General features: G+C 36.7%; 2 protein-coding genes across 3 annotated transcripts; one reads left to right on the top strand and one right to left on the bottom strand.

The window, feature by feature from the left end:
* The first annotated feature begins 11,375 nt into the window (after positions 1-11,375).
* Positions 11,376-22,259, top strand: LOC136239070 (uncharacterized). Of its 2 annotated transcripts, none has more exons than XM_066029812.1 (2): positions 11,376-11,472; positions 21,585-22,259. In XM_066029812.1, exon 2 carries the CDS (start codon positions 21,594-21,596, stop codon positions 22,179-22,181), a length of 588 nt encoding a protein of 195 aa, XP_065885884.1. In that variant the 5' UTR covers positions 11,376-11,472; positions 21,585-21,593; the 3' UTR covers positions 22,182-22,259. The 2 variants fall into 2 exon arrangements, with proteins under 2 accessions (XP_065885884.1, XP_065885883.1); XM_066029811.1 differs by having other exon boundaries at positions 11,382-11,482.
* Positions 18,855-19,865, bottom strand: LOC136239269 (trace amine-associated receptor 8a-like). The gene has a single exon (XM_066029999.1). It carries the CDS (start codon positions 19,863-19,865, stop codon positions 18,855-18,857), a length of 1,011 nt encoding a protein of 336 aa, XP_065886071.1.
* Positions 22,260-22,818: the final 559 nt, after the last annotated feature.

Below are 22,818 nucleotides of genomic sequence, written 5' to 3'. Positions count from 1 at the left end.
AACTCAAGCAAAATTAATGTCTTTGCTATGACGATTCGATAAAATTAGAATCCAGAATGCTTAGTCGAAATGTGCGAATTCATATAAAATTTTGTGAATCAAGTTTCAATTTGCAAAATTCACACAAATTTGACCTCATACATAGCAAAACCTGCCATTCAGAATAATGACATGGGTATGTAACCCATGGTAGTTCATTGATCTATCCCTAAGAGTCATGCCTATTAAACATGGTAATATAAATTGTCACACAGAATAAATATTGAAAAAGGAAGCTTTTTTGTGCATATTTCAAACTTGTGCATGGGCGGGAGAAAATAATGGTATTTTTTTACCACAAATATTATTGTAACTAGAACAGAATAAGCTATAGACTTTCTGTAAAAACCAACTTATTCTTTAGGGTAAAAGCTTCAATTTGACCCCAAGTTTGTGGATTTTGAATCATACAAACATGAAATAGACACAAAACATTCTGAACATTAAATTGCCTGTAAAGGTCACTGAACAGTTTTATTAAAGGTAACTACTACTGAAACCTGGGAGCCTTACAACCAACTGTGTCATCTTTTAATAGCAATTAAAGAAATGTAAGTTATGCACTGGCAATTAACCTCATAATTAGTGCATGTAGATTATTAACACGAAATCTAGTACATGTCTGCCCTCAACCAGCTCTTCTTCTAGACTGGCTGATTTTCACTCAATCCCAGATACTCTAGAAGACGGAGGACACGCAGACTCCACACGTGCCATGGGGGTAATGGTTTGCAAAAATTACTAAAAAACCTTAGAAGGCTTTCAAATAGTACTGCACTGTAGTTCTTTGACTTTGCTCACAGCAGTCTGGCATAGCCGATACACACAGGTCGGCTATGCCAGACTATATGTCAGTTCACAGTTCACAGCACAATCGATTAACTATTCACATGATGCCTTGTTACAAACATCAATCATTTAGCAACTGTACATAATATTATGGCTTCTAAAGTAAACACTTTCAATGACTTTTATCCCTCACCAGTGACTTATTTTCATTTATTTGGCGGTGCACAGTTCAAGTGATTGTGCTCCTTAATGTGTATGCGTCTTCAATGTATAAACTAAGATGGATGTTCTGTGTGTGTTATTGTTGCTAGTAACAATTCAAGTTTGGTTATCCGCAGCTACTAAGGTATTTAATATCTTGCCTGATGAATCAACACATGTCAGTTGTCCATCTCAACCTTGTGCTACACTCAGTCAATACTTACTGGATAATAATGGTACACTACCTATTGTGTCTAATGTTGAATATCGTTTCTTACCTGGAGAACATCTACTCCATACTAAAATGACACTAGAGTATTTGAGCAATGTCTCATTTGTTGGGGTTGAAAGTGATGTGTCATCACCTGTGATTTTGATTAGTTGTTCCAGCAATCCATATTTCCAGATTGCTATCATATGCTCACAGAATGTTACAATTGGTAACATAACATTTAAGCACTACAAAACTGCAACTAAAATAACATACTTGCTCCTTGGAATATGCATTTCCTGTAAATTAGAAAGCATTATTTTTTTGCAAGGTGGATTTATTACGCATAATGCTTTTGGAAATTATATTATCAAAAATGTTAGCATTGAGCATCATCAAGTACTAACAGCCAATTATTTATATAATTTTGCAATAGAATTGCTTTATGATGATGAACTATGGGATAGTGAATACTTTGTGAACACAGTAGAAATAATTGATAGCTCAATTACTGGTATGAGAGAAATTTCAATATTTCTAAATCAAACGAAATATGATGTAGTTATTGCAATTAGTAATTCGTTATTCTATAAGATGTTAAATAAAGTTATAACAATTACTGCAAATGTTGCTACACAAATTCGGATTGAAAATTGCACGTTTTTGACAAATCAATTTGTGAATACTTCACCAATGATTAAGATTTTAATTCAGCCAGTTTATAAAGATGTAACTTTTTTGAATTGCCATTTTTATCAAAATGATTATTGGGATTATCTGATAGCAATAGATGCTTTGCAAGCTTTTCCAGAAAACACTAACTGCACCACTATACCCAATGTTATCTTGCAAGGTTGCAAGTTTGTAAACAATGCGAGTCCAATATTGCGCATTTTTGGTGATATAAATTCTTCCTGTATGTTAAATATAGTTATTAGCGGTCCTAGCTTAGTAAATGGTAATTCTGTTCCCATACTAAGTAGCCCGGTTATCAGTGTAGCTGTTGTGACTATGAAGCTGGATGGACCAGTGATTGTATCCAACAATTATGCAGGTGAAATTATATACTGTCAGGCTTGTAGTCTTGTATTTGCTAAAGATATCACATTTATTTCAAATTTCTGCAGTAGTGTAGTTGTTTTATATTCAGAGGAACATTACATACAATTTTTAGAGTATTCAAATGTTGAATTTACAAGAAACTCATATTTTATTAAACTGATCATCCTTCAACCAATTCACAATGGCAAACCTTATTTATTTTGTGGCTTTCAGTACACAACATCAAGGAATATTTCAACTGCACATGTTGCTTTGATAGCTCACTACAATATCACTTTTATGAACAACTACCTCCAAAATGCTGTAATACTTCCAAGTGATCAGTGTAATCCCAATATCTATCACTTTACTTCTCATTGTAGATGGATACCTTCAACAGTGTTCTATGGCTATAACCCTGCAGTAATAAATCAGCAAATACTACAAACTGATGAACATGGACTAGGTCAACATACTTTTATATGTTACTGTTCACATAACATAACCAACTGCAGTGTTGATGTATTAGGACCTGTGTATCCTGGCCAAGTGTTACAAGTAGACCTTTGTGCACCAAATGGTGATGAACACTTTATTTTATATGTAGAAACACACAACAAGCTTTTACCTGCTTCAGCATGTAGGATTGCTCACCAAGCTCAATTGCTCCAAACTATCAAAAGCTACTCATCTACATTTAACTTCACCATTGTTACTGAAGAGAAGGAAAGGTGTGAACTATTCATTACAGCATCACCTTGTATATATGATATTTATGAAGCATTTTATGTGGAAATATTACCTTGTCCAGTTGGGTTCATGCTACATGATGGTGTATGTGATTGTGATCCTTATCTTAGTAACAGTAACATTCACATTGACACATGTTCCATTGACCAATCAACTATCACACGTCCTGCTAACACTTGGATAACTGCTCATTATTTTAATAAAACTAAATATTTAATATCACATAATTGTCCAATGGATTACTGTCTACCACACTCGTCACATCTTAATTTACTTAATGCTGATTTACAGTGTCAGTTTAACAGGACTGGTATCTTGTGTTCACAGTGTCAACATTCACTTAGTATGGTATTTGGATCATCAAGGTGTATACACTGTCCTAATATATATGTCCTCGTTACTCTCATAATAATAGTAGCAGGAATTGTTTTGGTAGTCTTACTCTATCTTCTCAACCTCACAGTCACTACTGGAACCATTAATGGAATAATATTTTATGCTAACATAATTAGCATTAATGACTCTGTATTTTTGACAAATGTCAAGGTGTTTCAGCCACTGCTAGTATTTATTTCTTTTGCCAATTTGGATTTGGGTATTGAGACATGTTTCTACAATGGAATGGATGGGTATGCTAAGATGTTCTTGCAGTTGTTCTTCCCTTTTTATCTCATTGTCATTGCTGCTTCAATTATTGTAGTAAGTCGTCACTCATCTAGAATACTACGATGGACATATACTAGATCTCTTCCCGTACTAGCTACATTGTTTCTGCTATCCTACAATAGTGTTCTCAGAGCTGTATTAACTGTCTTGTTCTCTTATTCTACCATAACTCAACTACCAAGTGGTCATCAACAGTTAGTGTGGTCTATTGATGCCAGTGTTCCATTGTTTGGCTTAAAGTTTATCGTACTGTTCATCATATGTCTTGTCTTGTTTGTACTACTAATTCCTTTCAACATCATTTTGTTGTTTACAAGGTACTTATCACAGTTCAGGATAATAAACCAGTTTAAACCTTTACTGGATGCATTTCAAGGATCATACAAAGACAGATACTATTACTGGGTTGGAGTACAATTTATTTTGAGAAGCGTATTTTTTGGCTTTTATGCATTTCAAATGCAACTAAGATTAATACTTACAGCCATTATCCTTATTCTGTTTACTACTTTATATGGGTATTCTCGTCCATACAAGAATGGTTTGGTTTGCATCCAAGAACTCTCACTACTACTAAACCTCACTATAATGTATGCAGTGTCCTATCAAAGTAGTGGTGCTATCTTCTCTATTGTCACAAATGTCATGATTAGTTTGGCTTTAATTCAATTTTGCACAATTGTGTTGTATCATTTCCTCATCTACACATGTCAGTGTAACATTGTGACTGCATTACAGACCGGGAAACAGAAATTTATTAAACTTTTCAGTAAAAAAATTGATGAATATCAAAATGTCAATGACCTTGCTTTACTCAATATTCCTGACCCAACATACAATTATAGTGAATACCGTGATGGACTTGTTAGTGATGACTTTGAATATAATCACTGAAAACATACATAAACTGAAACTATATATGTACTATTAAAGTCAACACATAACAATAAATATACCATTGTAATGTTGAAACTACAACATCAATGTTATGCATGTGTACAAAAATATGTGATATTTGCCTTAACATTTATAAGACTTTCAACAGTACTCTCTCAAATAGTATACAGTATGGTCATTTTTATACATGTAGAAGGTTATAATTTTGGCCGGAAACTACATGACTGCTCTATTAGAGTATATAGATCTGGGGAGAATGTCCTCTCCTACTGGTATGGGATTCTCTATAGTCAGCAGTTTGTGATATCAACTACAGAAAACTTTTTCATTATATTTTACTGCAACTTGGTAAACAAGCAACTAATAAGGTATATATTATTATTTCTGTGGCATAATTTCATATACTCCATACACCATATACTCTCAATTTGTGACCCAGTCTGAGAAAACCGGTCTTAAATTATCGCCCATGTCAGCAGATTCGATTTTTCACCCAGGACACACAGCTATATGAATAAACTATCTAATTCCACATTTAAAATAAGCTAGACTTGAGTGGTCTGGTTTCAGGGGCGGATCCAGAGTCTGGAAAGAGGGGGGGCACCTTGCTGAAAAAAGTTGAAGAGCAAAAAAAAAAAAAAAAAAAAAAAAAAAAAAGGTCACAACAATAATAGCTAGTTATCCTTTACCAAATATATTATATCACGTATGTTATGTAAAATAAAATCCTATTTATACCTTCCTAAGTAAGCTACACTTCCCAATGAACACTGTGACTGCTTTATTAGAGTGATTGACTGCTCTATTAGAGTATCTCGATCTTATATACATTTTTTTAAGGGGGGGGGGGGGGGGGCACGTGCCCCCCGTGCCCCCCCCTGGATCCGCCCCTGGGTCCTGCTGGCTGCTTTTCCCAAGCCCAGTGGCAATCCGTACTGGCGTGTGGTGTGGGGCCTTAGTGGAGCTCTGGTCAGCCTGGGAATGACTGTGTGTGGCTGTACAGCTCTGTGGTGTTGAATAAGTACCTCTGCTGTGAGTTTCCTTTCATTTTAGCCAGTTTTGAGACCTCATTGGCTCAAAACTTGGCCCATCCCTTGGCCTTCCTATTCAATTTTTGAACACCATCTAATTCTTAACGCCATCTTGCCCGCCTTCCAGGGCCCCCGTCTCCCACCCAATTTGCAGCTCGCCTTCCAGGGCCCCGCCTCCCACCCAATTTGCAGCTTGCCTGATACAGTGACCTCGGTTTAAAAACTATCTAAAATGGCGGAAACTTAGTTGTCGGCTACTTGCACAGTGGATGCTCTGGAAGGTAAGGGATTGGTGTAAAACGTGTGAAAATTTGGTACACATAGCTAGCTTCAACCATTGGCAAGCTGCATGTAACACACTAAATACTTAAAACCAGCATTTCTCGATACTTTTATAGTTTTAAAATAGGCGATAAGCCCGGTTTTGTCAGACTGGATCACATTTGAGCTCTGCAATGAGGTACCAACCTATTACATTTTAAATTTTACCCATCATGCTACATATGCTACAGTATTGTGCTCATAATTATGCTCAAACTTTTTGGATAGGCAATTAATTTTTAATTTGTGCTTTCTGAATGAATAATAATAAGTTTGGATTATGAGCAACTTTAAAAAGTCGGTCTTTTCATTTGGAAGCCTATATATTACTTTATGAACTCTAATGTTAAATGGCTATATGAGTCATTAACGTTATACTGATCATGATTAGCTAGGCTATAAATAGAGTATACTCTTGCAGAGCCAAAGCACTTGTGTGTGGAAGGGAAAGTATATAGGAAAGCATAGAGGTCTGACTACACGAAAATATAAACAGAGTGTTTTGAACTTGTTCTGTTACATGCATTATTCATAGAACAGTTTAGCTATCTATCATGTGAATGATGCTGTAAAGCACCAAAATTATGTCAGCATGATAGGCTGGTGCCTTAACTTGTTCATTACTATTGTGCACTGCATGTGCATGACTATCCATTAAATGAGTTGTATAACATGTAACAAGGAGGTGAATTTACCATGTCATAAAAGATGTTTAACAGATGGTAGGTTAGTACTTCATAGTATGTGCATACACATGCGTATACAATAATAATACAGTGGAGTAGAATCAGACATAATGGTCAAATTCAGGTGATACTATAACTAATTTTTGGTTTGGCTAGGTTGGGTACATGCACAGTTAATTGCCTATGTACCTATAGATTTTGGGAGCATCTGGCAGATAGACATAGCTACAGTGGAGCCTTGCTTTAAAGTAAGGACACAATGGAGAGAAGAAACCTCAATAAAAAGGACAAATGCTTTGGTCTCAACGGGTCTGGGAAAAACTTCCAGCAAAATGGGTCCAAATATCTGGGTCCCAACTGAGTGTCCATTATTATAGCCAGAAAGGTTCCACTGTATTGTTAAGAAATGATCTCCATGCATTTACCAACCTTCCTTACAACCACATTTTCCTGGTACGTAACTATATACAGCATATATATAATATCTTAGACTTAATTCATTTGAAAAGTGACAATATAGTCTCCAGGTGATGATGAGAAATCTTCCTTTCTTATAAAATTGAGAGTGAGATCTAACTAGTATGTGTTGTAATGTATTGTGTGTATTTAGCAAAGCCCTAAAGGATATCACGCTAATTTACAGAATGAACTAAACCAAAATTCTTCTAGTTACATTATCTAAATTAGTAATATGACATGTAGGAAAGAGTACAGGTGGGTATTTGGTCTTGAGTAGGGTCTATAGCTGGATGGAGTGACTGGCTCTGGTAATCCCACTTGGACCATATATATTATACTGGTATACATATTAAATTAATATGATTTCTAATGACATCTTTGATTATCATGGTCTGACAAATTATTACTATAGTTACGTTAAGTTTAATGGCATATGTATAATCCCCTACCTTCACTGTAAAAAAAGGTGCATTCAAGTACCTGTAACCCAGTGTAAAAACTGCTAAAAGCACGAAAGTAAAAATAGCTGGTAACAATATCTGGAGCAGCCAAGAATCCGTGTTAATACAACTAATTACCAAAGTTGTATTTTTAACCATACAACCTTGACTGTAAAACAGGTGCACCCTAGACATCTCTGAATTTCAGATGATGATCTGTCATTGGCCATGGGTTTGGTGGTGGTCCGGTGGTGGTTAATGTACTAATACTCAATTTCCACTACTCCAGATCATCTGTGTCTATATATGGCATCTGGCAAATAACATTTTTGGTATAGTTTACAGGCATGCACTTTTACATTTTAAGCAATGATCTTTCATTGACCATGGGCTTGAATGTACTTTCCACTGCGACTATCCACATTCACATCATACACATAAAAACCTTTTCATGTTCAGGGTGGTGGTCTAAAAGTACAATTTCCATTTACCACTATTCTTCACATACTCATTGTGTTCATCTAAACAAGAAAATAAAATAAAGTATAGAATCTCAATGATACTTTACACAGTTAAAGCTGGTAGTTTACAGCAATCCGGCTGTGTATGAACCTAAGGCAATGATCTTTCAATACCCATTTAATGGCTTGCATCAACTCTCTATAACTGGGGTGACTTCTCTGCAGCTGAATTCTCTACAGGGTGGCTTGTAATGTACATAGCTGAACTCTATACAAGGTGAATTGTTTTGCAGAAAATTCTCTACAGGGTGAAATTGTTTGCGGTTGAATTTTCTGACCTAGGGTGCTATGTATTGTAGCTGAACTCTCCAGAGGGTACTTGTAGCATGGGTGAACTCTCTCTATGATGATTTATTTGTAGCTGAACTCTGAGCATTGGATCTAGGGTTTCAAAAAGGGACCAGGGTTTCTGAAAGTTAATGCAAAGTGTAGACAAGGAATAAAAAATTAATGTATTTGAGGACATACCTCCAGGAAGCTTTTAAATTTTGAGATTTGAGTTTAGGTCAACAATCACAATATTCTACACTTTGAAACAAACTAACTCAGTGTTTATTCTCCTTTGGGGAGAAAGATCAGAAATTTGGGGGGTGACCAAATGAAAATCCACTTTTCAAAGTTCACAACTACACAAAACAGTTGAAATAGTTGCCAAACTAGGAGTCACATGCATGTACACTAGTGTTGATCTTTTTATTGACATTGGGGCTTTCTGAGATTAAATCTAAGGGTATTTCTACTGGCTGCGCTTGAAAGCAAACTGGCTTAAGCAATTTTTAAAGCTACACTTTCTGAGATTGAATTTAAGGACAGTTTTGAGAGTTAAGTCTACTATTTTGAAAACAAGCTACATTTAAGATACTGAGTATACTTGGGAACTACTAAACTAACTGCAGGTCTATGACTATATATAAGCTGTAGCTTTGATTGTTCTATTAGAGTAGTTACTTGCCTGCTCTATTAGAGTATCTCGATTGTTTTTGATGCAGTGGTGGTAAAGAAAAGTGTTGCTGATGGTATAATTAATGTGCAATTGTATGTTTGCTACTGAAGTACAGTAGTACATAGTCGTTTGCTGTGCTAAAATGTTAATACAGCATGCACCTGCCATGCAGTTAGACTGCCACTAAACTAAATTTAAAAGGGGATTTGTCAAAACCCCAGATACCAACCTAGATCTGTCATTGCATGTACAAATCTATGGCCTATTTAGTGCAAAAGCACTGGACTATGTAAATTTCCCATCATTACTGTATTAACAACATTACCAGATCAGATGAGTAAGTATACACAACTACTACTAATTGTTCAAGTTATAATACACTTACACAATCATTACAAGTAGTCAAGAGATTTTGGCCATAATGACGATTTGAAATCAGTGCCAAACAACAAGTCATAATTTAGATACTTGAGGTCTTCATGCTCTTCTAATAGGTAACTTCCCATAGTAAAAACCTTTCTATGTGGAAACATCTCCATCAATGTTGCTTTCAGGATCCTCAAGTTGGGTATCCCATCTTCCTCAAGAGCCTGAACTACTGCAGCTCGGAACGTAATCAACATTGGAGAATTTTTCACTAACGCAACAATTCCTCCAAACGTGATCACCTGCACTATAAAAACAACATGTTCCAGTCCACCATGAGCTGACACTGCCTCCATAAATTCATCCAAGACAACAGCACAGTGTGATGATAGACATAACTGCTTCAAGGTGGAACTATGTGCCAAAGTAAGTGTCGGTGATAGAGATTGATATAGAGAACAGTGAATACTCAAAGTACTGAGCCTAGTACAACTAGCGACAATGTCATGTACAACAGAACATTGGAAGTGGAACCGAGTTAGTTTACAATAACTGAGCACTGGAAAGTAACAGACCTGTATCAGGTCTCCACTTACAAACTCCCCACATTCAGAACAGGAGAGGTCATCATTGTATACTTCTAGGGCTTGAAGAACAGAACATTGTTGGAACAAGTAACACATTCTTTCTTTAACAACTTTATCGTGTTTCAGCATACACAAATCCACAGCTAGATGAGTTAGCTTCATATTACTGAGTATTTCCCATAATTGTACTTGATTTTCCACATTACCAACTGGTATACCTAACAAGTTTAGTCCTTCTAACTTCTTACAGTGATCAGCAATACCTTGCAGACCTTGCAAACTTTTCAAGCAATTAGAATTCCTTAGAAGCTTTAGCTGCTGTAGATTAGGACAAGCAATGGAAAGTTGTTCAAGATGGCCAGAAAGAAATTCCCTACAAATTGTAGCCTCAAAACATGTTAAGAACTTTAGATCAATAAGTTTGCATTGCGACAAATCGAACTGAACTTCTCCAAGGATCCTGGTTGACAGCATGGTCACCGCCTTGTGTACCACCTTATCACCATTACAACTATCAGTTAGTAGCAGCAAATCTTTCTTCAGTCCTAGTATTCCAAATTTACTAGCATTTGTGAATGGAAGAGCTGCTGTAGGGCCATATTGTAATTGAAGTATTGGTGTGGGAGGAATAAGATTCAGCGGTACATTTAGGCTTGTATAAATCTTAAGGGTGGCAGTGTGATTGGCTGAAAATTGTAAATTACATTGTGACCAATCATCTATCAATTTCAATATGAAATAAATAGAGACATTAGCAACAAGATTTAAATTTTGTGGTACAAAACCATCTTCCATCCATGCCTGCAGCCAAGAATCCAATGGCGTAGGTTTTCCACCTGTATCACTGACATATACTGTAAGTTCTTTCAAGTTTGTACCAATCAGTAATAAAGGTTTAACATCATCATACCCCCAATGGACATTGAGATACTCCAATCGTTCCATGTGTTCTACAGCTCCTTTGAGTCGCCATGGACTAAATTTTGTTCTTTTTGGCAAACTAAGATGTGTCACACCATTACAGTATTGTAGCATCTCCACTAATTTAGATGGTGTCACGTGATCTGGGAAGGACATCCTCTTGACATATTCTCCACATGTCTCCAGCACGTTATTTATACAAAGTTCCTCTCGATCATCATAATAGGGCCACACAAACTCTCGCCATAGTGATGGTGTTTCAATGACACTTCGCAGCCTGCGGGAAATGTAACGAATTTTGACCTTATCCCGAATTGAACGAAGAAGAGAGAATATTAGAACCAAAAGTTCTGTAGGAAGAGTTAGTAACTTGCTTAAACGCTCTCCAACATCTACTTCCATCATTCGCTCCATGAGATGAGTCTCAAGTGGCTGCAACGCGGGCTGCAACGCGAGCTGCAACGTCGTTCGTCGCTAAGTGTAATTAGCGTGTATTAAAATTTACTAAATGGTGCGCCGCCATAATTAATTTTACTGAAGCGCCTTTAGAACAGCGGTTACTGGAGTGGGTTACAGCATAGGCTCCGACCGATTGTAACAAAGGTATTAAAAGGTATAGTCTAGACTACAGGAGATGTACTTTGTAGTAACCAAGATTCAGATATATTTGTGTGGAATATTAAACTCTTATTCATAATTGTGTGCTGTATTCTTTAATTAAACTGAAGAAGCCACTCCCGTAGGTATAACGACCTGAATTTTGGCAATTGATGATCAAAGAGATGTAACGGAAGTTTAACAAAAATCTAAAATATTTAATAATTTTGGAATTTACGAGAAATATGAACTGAAATAATTATGTCTTGAAATGGACCGCACTGGTCGTCTTTCTATATTTCAAAGTTCGTGACGATTTTAGCTTGTTAGGCCATACCTATTTGTGAAGTTGTTGCTCGGACCCGACTGACCCAATTTTGCACAGATTTTAATTAAGAAAAGAAAAAAAAATTAGATCACATGACACCTAGAATTTTATTATTATAATTATTAATGGATGGATATACAAACAGGGTTACAAATATAAAGTTTGGATCAAAAATAAAGTTTAGGCACTAGGCCTTTGTTCATATCCATACTCTTTAATAATTATCAAGACTTGCTTTGAACGTAGAGATTGTTGGTGCTGAAACAACTTTTGCTGGCCATGTATTTATCATTCTCTGGGTGAAAAAGTTCGACCTTAAAAGTAGAGATGATGGTTTTTTGAAAAGTTTCATTTAGTGTCTTCTTGTGTGATGCACAGAACTTAAGAGTAAAGTACCTTGACCAGTCAATATTAGTGTTGCACCGATAATCGGTATCGGGCCGATATATATATATATTTTTTATTTATTTATTATTTTTTTTAATAATTTTTTTACCCGGGCTTGATGGACTGCCCTTGCCTACCACCCCCAGCACATAAATGGCCTGTGCTGGACAAACCGGGACTTTCTTAGTCCACGGCAAACTGAGACTCTGCCCGAATCAGCTATTGGTTACTAGCCGATTAATCGGTTTTGATTAAATCAAGGCCGATGTTAATCTCCACTGTGCTGTGTAGTATAATGATGTGGGGGAGGCTAGACATAAGTTATTTGGCATTTTAATTAAGTTATGTGTGAATGGTTTAGCGGTGACTACAAGCCATGCCCATAATAAACTGTCAGGGTTTAGGCCATGCCCAACAATAAATTGAGGTTTTTAGGTTTCTATGTAGTACCAGCCACTTGTCTCAACTGTATATAGCAGTAGTAAAATGTACTTAAAACCTGTTTACCATGAGTAACTTTTACTTGTGGTATACATCTAACTTTACATTTTAGCCTAGAATGAGCTGTATATCAATGGTTATGTCACTAATATGAGCCATTTAATAATGATGAGGATGAGTGTTAGTGTTATTGGTGTACATCGGATCGGTTATCGGTATCGGCTAATTCTGTTGCTTAATATCGGTTATCGGAATAATCGGCTAATTTGGATATCGGTGCAACACTAGTCAATAGCATATTAGCCTTGTAAAAGCTTGTAAGCTTCAATGAGATCCCCTCGTTGCCATCAACAATAAAGAGAATAGAGTCCAAGTTCTCTTAACCTTGACTCATAAGGTAGTTTGACTAGTCCATTCACAAGTTTAGTGGTTCGCCTTTGTACATTTACTAGAGTATCTATGTCCCGAGCTAGATATGGGCACCAAAGCTGGATGCAATATTCTAGCTGTGGTCTAACATAAGTTTTATACAGGAAGATAAACAATTCTTTAGAGAATTTTGTAAACGTTCTATTAAGCATTCCCAGGATCCTGGTTGCAGCAGCTGCAGCTTTGTCGCAGTGCAAGGAAGGTTTAAGAGAAGATGTTATCCATATGTCTAGATCTTTCTCAAAATCTGTTTTTGTCAACTCCACAGTAGATCCCAAAGTTTCCATTGTATAATTTGCACCTGTGCTTTGACCTATATGCATCACTTTGTACTTCTCTAAGTTAAGGTTCTTTTTGCACCAATTGCAAACCACCCAGAATTTGATTTGCAATTGGTGCAAAAAGATCAAGATGCTCTAATAGAGCAGTCAGTATGTAAAATCTTGAAAGGTAAGATTATCTATATGGGCATAGTTACCTTATAGCAAGTGTACCTCTATACTTCTTGGCTAACATATATTATAGTTTAGTGTTGTCCATCACTCATTGGGCTATATATATGTAGCTAGCTACTTTACAATAGCTAGCTACATTTTTTTACCTACCAACCAACCCATTGTGTTGTAAAATATATCTGAGCAACAAGTGGTATGGCCTTACCTACCCCTCACTCCTGTAGCTACCATACCTAACAACTTACAGATGTTGTAAGGCATGCAAAAGTTTAATGGATTATTTACCCTCTAGTATTAGGTTAAAAATATACCCTTTCTAGGATCAATTTCAACTGAATATACCTGACTGTTTTATTATACAGTACAGTTGTACTGTATAATAGTACAGTCATACTGTATAATAGGAATCATGGTGGTTTGGGCTTTTTTGCCCTACAGTATCACTCAAAACAGCTTTCCCTTTCCTTTATAGCAGTTTGGCAGTATTGGTTTTACATAGTCAAGCCCATAAATGCCTTCAGAGCAACCCTAAACCCTTCCAATTTTTTTTTTCTATGCATTTTCTATTTGACAGAATTTTATGCTGACTAACTGATGCCTCCAACCAAGCATAGCTCAACAATGGGTAAGGCTACGAGCTTGATTTCTTCACTGTTCAACATTGCTTTGTCCCGAGACATGCCTTTTTGCCAACTGCAGTTCATACAATACATGCATCATGGATTTCCCTTTGTCCTCCTTTGTGTCCCACTGACGATCAATTTGTGATAGTGCAATATGACTTTCCTGTGGCTGTGTTGACTAGCTATCATGCTTATCACCCGTGCTGTAACAACTGGGTGATTGCAGAGATGCTGTTCTTCATTTGTAATGCCGGATACAGGCAGAACATAACTAAAAACAAAGCATAATGACCACTTCACTTTTCAGTAATTGATTGTTGGGATGCACATTCAGATACAAAATTAACTTTATGTCATGTCTAGTGCCATTCTTTCTTTTGATGTGGTATGCAAGGCTCAGTAGTCATAGTAAAGTAAACAAACAAGTAGAAGGAAAAATTAGGAAGTTGGATTAGGGATCAAAGAAGAAAAACTAGTGATCACTACTTTCTTCTTTGATCCCTAATCCAACTTATTTTTCTCTTCTACTTGTTTGAGTATATATGACCGCTCTAATAGATCTTTAATGACTGAATTAGGTGCAATATTATATGATGGAAATTCATGTGCTGTTGATGATGCATGCATACAGTACAATAACACTTCATACTGTATGCAGTAGTACTGTATAGTAAAGATCATGGAGGTTGGGCTAAATATCAATCACCCAAAAACCATTTGCACTTAACAGCTTGGCACAGTATCGGTTAGGAATAACCAAGCCCTTAAATGTCCTCAGAGTGACTCCAAACCTTTCCAAATTGTTTTTGCTTAACTGAGGTTTTCTGCTAACTGACTAGTTGACTGATGCCTCCTGCCAAGCATAACAACACTATGGATATATCAGGCTACAGACTTGGTTTTCTCACTGTTTAATATCACTTCAACCAAGGTGTGCCTTTTCTCCAACCAAGGTGTGCCTTTTCTCCAACCAAGGTGTGCCTTTTCTCCAACCACAGCAAATATAATGCATGCATCATGGACTTACCTTTTCTCCACTACCACGTAACTAAGTACATTGCTTGGTGGGAGCACATCAATACTTTACTTCTTTGGATGGATTACAGAGGTACTTCTCCTAAAGTTCTTCATTTGTAGCACCATGTATTGGGTGGAACATAGCTGAAACTTCATGTTTCAGTAAGGTGTGCATTCAGTTGTAATCTCCATATAGGATTTGCAGAGTTCTTACAACTTGAACTTGAAGCACATGCACACTTGAATCAAGAAAACAGTCTATTGCAGTTGAAACGCAACCGTCAAAAATTATGCTTTATTATGTGTATTTAGTTGTACGGCTTCTTTCCCACAAAGACACCAGCGCTTCTTCCAGTAAAACACATACTACAAGCACTTATAACTTCCAGATGCAACACTCTTTTGCATTTGAACTGTGCATCACGCAACAACATGTCACTTATCTCTCCCACAGTAACCAAATCTGGCAGCTGCAACAAGTTAGCAATGAGTTACAAAGCATTGAACAAACATGGTGAGATATAACAAGGTGATTTTGAGGTGTGGTAAAAATTTGTTTCAAGCCATAGTAGTGTCGCAAATTAATTTAATTAGCTACACAAAAGCCCAAACTTGATTACGCTTTAATAAGTTGTGCACACTGTGGTTGCTGTTCACACATACAGTAATTGCTGACAATAGTATAATCAGTCATCAGGAAGTGACTCCTTGTACCAGAACTTCCACTACTCCCGAGTTAGCTGGAGGTGAAACTTCAAAGTTCTGTGTCCTACATGGAAACAACAGTGATCCAACAATTTACAATTAACAAGGTATAGCAGTTTAACAACTACAAAAAATTATGTGAACATCTTCTGAAGATAGCTGCATTTGCAAATGGATTGAAGCAAAATGCTATCACAATAGTCCTGACTACATTCCAAAATGGAAATGGAAGAACGCTCCTAGTATACAAGCATTTCCTAAATCCTGTATACATTCCAAGTGTACCAACAAATTCAACAATAACTTGTAAAACTTACCTTTGTCATCTGTTCCTCCTGTCTCCAGGGAAGTTTATCGTCTTTAAAATTAATCCTGCTCAATACTGCTTCACTTGTGGAGTTGCAGGTCAACAGTTCTATCGTCAAAGTCCCAGCCCTGTAATAGTTTCAAAGTTCATCAAAGATACTGACATTATCACCAGATGACTGTATACTACGATGTAGCAGCACACATTGTAGTAGTATAGCTACAAAGAAAGCTCACAACACTGACCAACTTACCTAAATAATTTTATCAGTGATACTGAGTTGTAGCCAAGTCCTTGCTACTTCCCTTCCAACAACAAAAATTATCATGGCACGACACTGCAGCTGGTACAATCAGATCCCAGCAGTGTATTCTGACAGCTCTAACAAACTGGGGCCTAAGTCTCTCTACAGTACAAATTAGAGATGTGCGATTATCTAGATATATTCGATTATCGAGATATCATAAGACTTATAAGGATGATAGGTTTATTAATCCAGTTAATAGTAAACTTCCGTAAATTATTTTTATACGTGATGGTGTAGGCATCTCCTGGGGGCTCCAACTCTCCTACCACTTGGGAACAGTGTTAAGACTAACATTTTTTACTTTTTTATAGTCTTCAAATTACAATTTGCTCACTTTACTGGTTACAATATTGGCAGTTTACTAAAATAAATAATTGTTTCAGTTATCGAGGTATGTTAGATAATCAAGATAAGTTCAAAAGAAATATCAAGATATCTCTAAAATGTCACAAATACGCATGGTTACTAAACAATTTCACAATTTCCTAACAGCAGCGAACTTAAACTATGTCACTGGTGGCATATGGGACTTGCTTAGTAAATTTGACATGTTATTAGTAGATGAAGGGGAAACATACAAACAAGTTATGAACAACAAAACAAGCAGTACAGCATAGCACTGCAAAAACCACTGGGATTGTTAACCTGGATTAAGCCATCCTAATGAAAGGGTATACTGTACTGCTGGTCTAAAGGTAACAATGGGATAAAGGATATCACAAGCATCTTATCCACAAGTTTTAATGATATTTACAGCTCATTTACAATTTGTGTAGAACAATTGAGATCGATGCAGTGGTGTAGCCAAACCCAGGGCATCACACTTCTTTGTCCTACCATCAGCTACCTAAAGATGTGGGCTGGATATTGTACAAGAATAAGTAGCACAACTTACACAACACTAATCATGTTATTTTCACCAATGCTTTTCTTTCTATGGACAGATGACATTATCCAAGGGCTTTTTTCCTATGAGTAACTCGATTGTATACATAGTAGGAGGCAATAAATAGAAACGAGATCTCAGATCAGTTTCAACAGTGTCATGTTAGCTATCACATTAGCAGTGAAGCTTAAATATGATCTCATTGCTGTGGCCGGTTGACCACCAGATCTTAGCTGTCATGTGCAAATGAATAAACTTGAATTTATGTGACGTAAACACAGATCATCACTGCAAGATTACCTAGCCTCAGTACAACAATGGAACCACTAGCTGGTTTTTCAAGCTACGACTGTCACATTTTTGATGGACAAGCAGTAGTAAATAAGCTGCAATTCTAAACCAATCCCGCCCAATGCTCGGGCATGGCAAAAAAGTCTGGTCACTGTATAACCTAAATATTTCGAGGGGAAATTTTTTTGCTGATTTCACAGTTTTGGGGGTCATCAGCAAAAATTTTAGCCTTGAAATATTTAGACCTCCATATAGTCTAATACATTTTGGGAGTGTTTGTAAATCTGCGAAAATTTTATTTTTAGCAACATTGCTCAACCTCGAAATATTTAGGCTATACGGTATGCCAGCCACTGGATTGATGTCTAAACCATGAAATTTGTTCCAAAAAGTTACCACCATTTGGTAATCCGCAAAAATTTAATATCGCAAAAGATATCTTACCTTATGGTACTGTGGATGAGTTATTGTGTACATACCGGATACTGAATAATACCCTCTTATACATTAACACGGTAAAAAAATTGTTTCTCAAATGTATACACTTTCAAACAACTACCAGACGTGCTACATACAAACTTTGTTACTCTTGTTGACTCAGATTTTGTGCACTCCTCTTTTACGACAGCAAAGTGAAATTGAGAGCTGCTAAATTCTTCTTTAACACGGAAATACTTTCAGCCTGCACATTTCAACATAAAATAAACTGCATAATTATCTTCGTAAATCATCTCTTAAAATGTTTTTGTCTGAAAGCACGCCTGAAGTTCACTGGTTGAATGCCATTTCTCTCATCCAGGTGGCACGTCTTGAATGCTATTTTACACCTCTCATAAGTTGTGCATGCAACTAAAAACGTCCATTTTTTAATGGTTGCATTTCGACTGTATTGCTTACTTTTCTAATCCAATTGCTTGTATTAACTATTCTGGTACATACTTTCCAGAGGACTATATATTCTAACTGATAAGCCCCAAGGGTCTGGATATACCAAACTGTTTATAACCAAGTCATTTTGACCTGGCATGCATAAATAGTACAGGCCTGTTTTACTTAATAATTATATGTGATCTAGAGTTCATAATATTTGTATACAATTATTATGAACTCTTGATGTGATCAAGAGTTAGGTTAATATACAACAGTGGCAAAACTATAACTATTAGAATACATTCATGATGATAAAATACTTAGTCACGTCCATGCAGTCCTTTATGGTTGTGGGGCAACTGAATTGACCCTCCAAAATCTCTTCAAACAGTTCATCATTGGTTCACGAACTTGTTTGAAGTACAACCCATATACAAGTGGATGGAACAGTCGTGATACAAAACCAATGTTTGGAGCAATGACATACTTCATTAGATCGTGATAAGCTGGTGAGGTGATCCATAATCCTCCTACAATGTAAAGTACTGTAATGATTATACTAATGAATACACTGCCAAAAATGACTACAAGTAGTGTGATAATCGGTTTCCTGTTCCGTCTGATGTTGCGTTGTTTCTTCTTCAAAGCTGTAATGCCGTCAGACTGACCAAACAACCTTGTTTCCTTTTCAATTTGCTTGTGGACTTGATAGGCTTTGATGGTTAGTTTTACATTGAGGATTACCGTTATGATGGATGATATTACCATTGGTAATAGAAAAGCCAGAACAAATGCAACGAATGAATTTTCTTCTAGTATGCAAGCACCATACTCCAACACTTCAATACCCTTGCTCACTGTAATAATACTGTAGACGGTAGGTATGACAGCTAACAGCCATGATCCACTGATAACAGCAGCTACAACACGAGGTGTCATCATTCTTTTGTGCTTGAAAGGAGAAGTTATTGCTAACACCTTATCAGCTGCTATTATCACCAATGACATGATGTTGACATGAAGTGGGAGTAAGAGGCACTTGAATAGAGTGCAGCCAATGAATGACTCTGCCCCAAGTTGGAAACTGATTACCATAGCACTAGCAGTCAAACAGGCTGACAGGGTAGCTATCGCACCAGATATCAGTAGATTAGCAACGAATATATTGTGAGACTTGTGTAAACTTCTTGTGGCTTTGATGGTAAAGACAACCCAGGAAGCTAGCAGCAGGTGGACTGTTGTAGCAATCAGTTTGAACACCAAAGATAGGTAAGGAACATATCTTGGAAGAACAGGGCCTTGATCATCTATCTCCAAGTTGGTTCCTGATCCAGAGGAATCCATTCCACTCATCTCTCTTTTCTGATCCACCTACAAACACTATATTCCTCGAACTATGTTCACTACACTACACTGTTCACTACACTACACTATTCACTACACCGTTCACTACACTACACTATTCACTAAACTGAAGTGTCACTAGTGCCGACTAGTATTATATTACTGCTAGAGGAAACCTTTATAGTTATAGCACGTAGAATGTGATGGTTAGCATAACCTTACAGTCATCATATTGCTGAAACAAATGCTGCAAATACTCAACTATGCATTTGTCCTAGATTTAGGAATTCAGATAGCAGTAGTGGTACTCATATACTTGTTAAGATCACATGATCCACTCAGTTCAAATTGTATATCAAGAAATGGCACAATAAAAGGAGATCTGTGGCACTTTGCTGCTTTTCTGCATTAACATGAGCCAGGGGTAAATCCAGACATTTGGGGTGTCAAAATGAAATGACACTACAGGGACAGCACACCTTACTGTGCAAAGAACACTAGCATGCAAAGCATGCCCTCCAGGAAGTTTTTGAAAATTAGACCCTCTAAGATGAGTGATTTCAGTATGGGTTTATCACAATTTTTATTCAACTGTTGCATTAGAGGTGACTGCTCTATTAGGGTATCTTAATATTCATACTTATGGTAACCTCTTGACTAGCGAACTAAATACATGATACCCATTGAACCCCTCTGAAAATTGAATGTGTGTGGCTGATTTCAGCAGTTTATTAGAGTAGCTACTATTACTGAATATTTTCCTGGCACAGTGCTGTATATTTGGTGACTAGAGTATCTTTGATTTTGATGTTTATATTGTGTATAATTGTGAGGGGGGCATAGGAAAAGGGACCTATAGCAGTTAGACATGGAATTTGAGTTCTGCTAATCAAAGAATTCTACAGCTTGCCAACTATTCATATTTCAAGTCAATACTCAATTGTTTCATCAAGTTACGAAGAATTTAAATACAAGTGTATTTTTCTAATGTATGTAATTTACTATAATTACCTAACAATAAACGGAAATTTACTGACTTAAAAAGTCTCTATAGGTCCCTTTTCCTATGCCCCCTCACAATTGTTGACAGGCCAGGGTTTCCAGCTACCCTCCTGCTGAGCCAGCCTGTACAGCAGTTCTTCACGGTAGCTACACACCTATGTGCACTTAAATAGTAGCTAGATAGGATCTTAGAATGCAGTTCCCTTGAAAATTCTGAACAAACTCACAAAGATTTATACATTTAACAGATTTTTGTGTGTGTGTGTGTAGCTATATAGATAACAATCAAAGGAAACTGTGATTATATACACTGTCACTCATATGCATACACATAGCTAGCTGTGTACTTATACAACATTCAAACATATTTAATTGTGGGTTTAAATTAGCATTAAGGCTGGCCGTTGGGAGTACAACATTTATAATTATGATAGAGACTGTTTATGCAGGTAAAAGTCACAAATAGTTCACTGGATGAGATTTTCATGACATACAGCAAAATTGACATGTATGCTAAAAAATTTTGAGGAGGGGTCAAAAGCCCCCCTTGACCCTCCCCTAAATTCAACACTGACATGGGTATACTTTAGTAGTGTGTGTGTGTGAGCACGCGGCATGTAACTCTTACCTGAAAATAAGTGTAAACTGCTTAATATGATCTGGTATGAAATATTTCACAATTCATACATAAAACAAGAAGTATCAGTATTGTATTATATATTACAGGTGGATGACATGGATGAAATAACTGTACATTTAAGTTACTATGACGACAGCTCAAAACCACCAGAGGTGTTCAAGGTGTCAAAGAACACAACAGCAAATCAGCTGTATGGGATTGTCACGACTAAATATGCACGTTGTAAGTTTGAGCTCTACAATGATGACACTCCACTTGAACACTGTCATAAACCTATTACTGAGATGTTTAAAGATGAAGTGAATATCCAACTAATAGAAATGAACGACGGTGCTGGTGTTGGTGACTTGGTCTCCAATTGCCCGGCTTGTCCTAATGCTGGTGGTGATCAGTGTAAGCTATGTGGACCATGTAATGACCTCACTAAGGAGACCATTATAGAGGGTATAGTGATAGAGATAGAAGATGCATGGTTGAGATTCAGTAAGATATATCAGCTTACCAGTGATGTGAGGAATAAAATAGAGGAAAATTGTGAAGACCCTTACATCAGGTGTATTGACGTGATGCATCACTTATATCATGATGATCTTTCCCTCACGTGGGAGAATGTGATGAGTAAAGTTAAAACAAAAGATCGTTCCCTAGCAGTTGTCATTGATGCTGCTATAAACCTAAAATAACATGATTTGCTTGTAGCTTTATCACTATTTATAAGCTAGTTGATTAAACATATACTATTCTGCATAGTGTATTAATGGATAGCTACAAGGGTTTAGTCAATTGGTATAAACGTGTTGTGGCAAATCCTTGAAGTGTGAGACTGATCCAGAAAGCATGGGAGGAGTGTGGCTAACATAGTGTGTCATCACTAAAGTACTGCGGTGCTACACTGTGTATAATTTAAGCTACAATCAAGCCTACATAATAATATGAAACTGAATGTCAGGGACATCTCCTTTCAGTACATGCCTAGAATTATCTTGAATCGCCCCCTGTATTATATAAGAGTAGAAAAATGAATTTTGAACCTTAGGAGGATTTCATATAGCTATAACATTTCACAGACTACATCTGGTAGAAAGTTGTAATGGGCCCCCCACTACAACGTTATGAACTCTTGTTAGTACTGAGAATTAGTTTCTCATCCCCACCTGTATTGCCATCTTTCTTACCGTTTACCATTGGTGGCTGAAATGCAGTCACCTTTTTAAAATTGGTATATAACTAGTCTAAGAACATGGCATTCTGAGTCTTAATTCACTATATAGCTATCTAGCTAATGAAACATGAAATTTAAAATCCACCCACCTGCAATGC

Source organism: Dysidea avara, chromosome 11 (genome assembly GCF_963678975.1).
Source record: "Dysidea avara chromosome 11, odDysAvar1.4, whole genome shotgun sequence".
Classification (NCBI taxonomy): domain Eukaryota; kingdom Metazoa; phylum Porifera; class Demospongiae; order Dictyoceratida; family Dysideidae; genus Dysidea; species Dysidea avara.
This window is presented reverse-complemented; position numbering and strand designations above follow the sequence as displayed.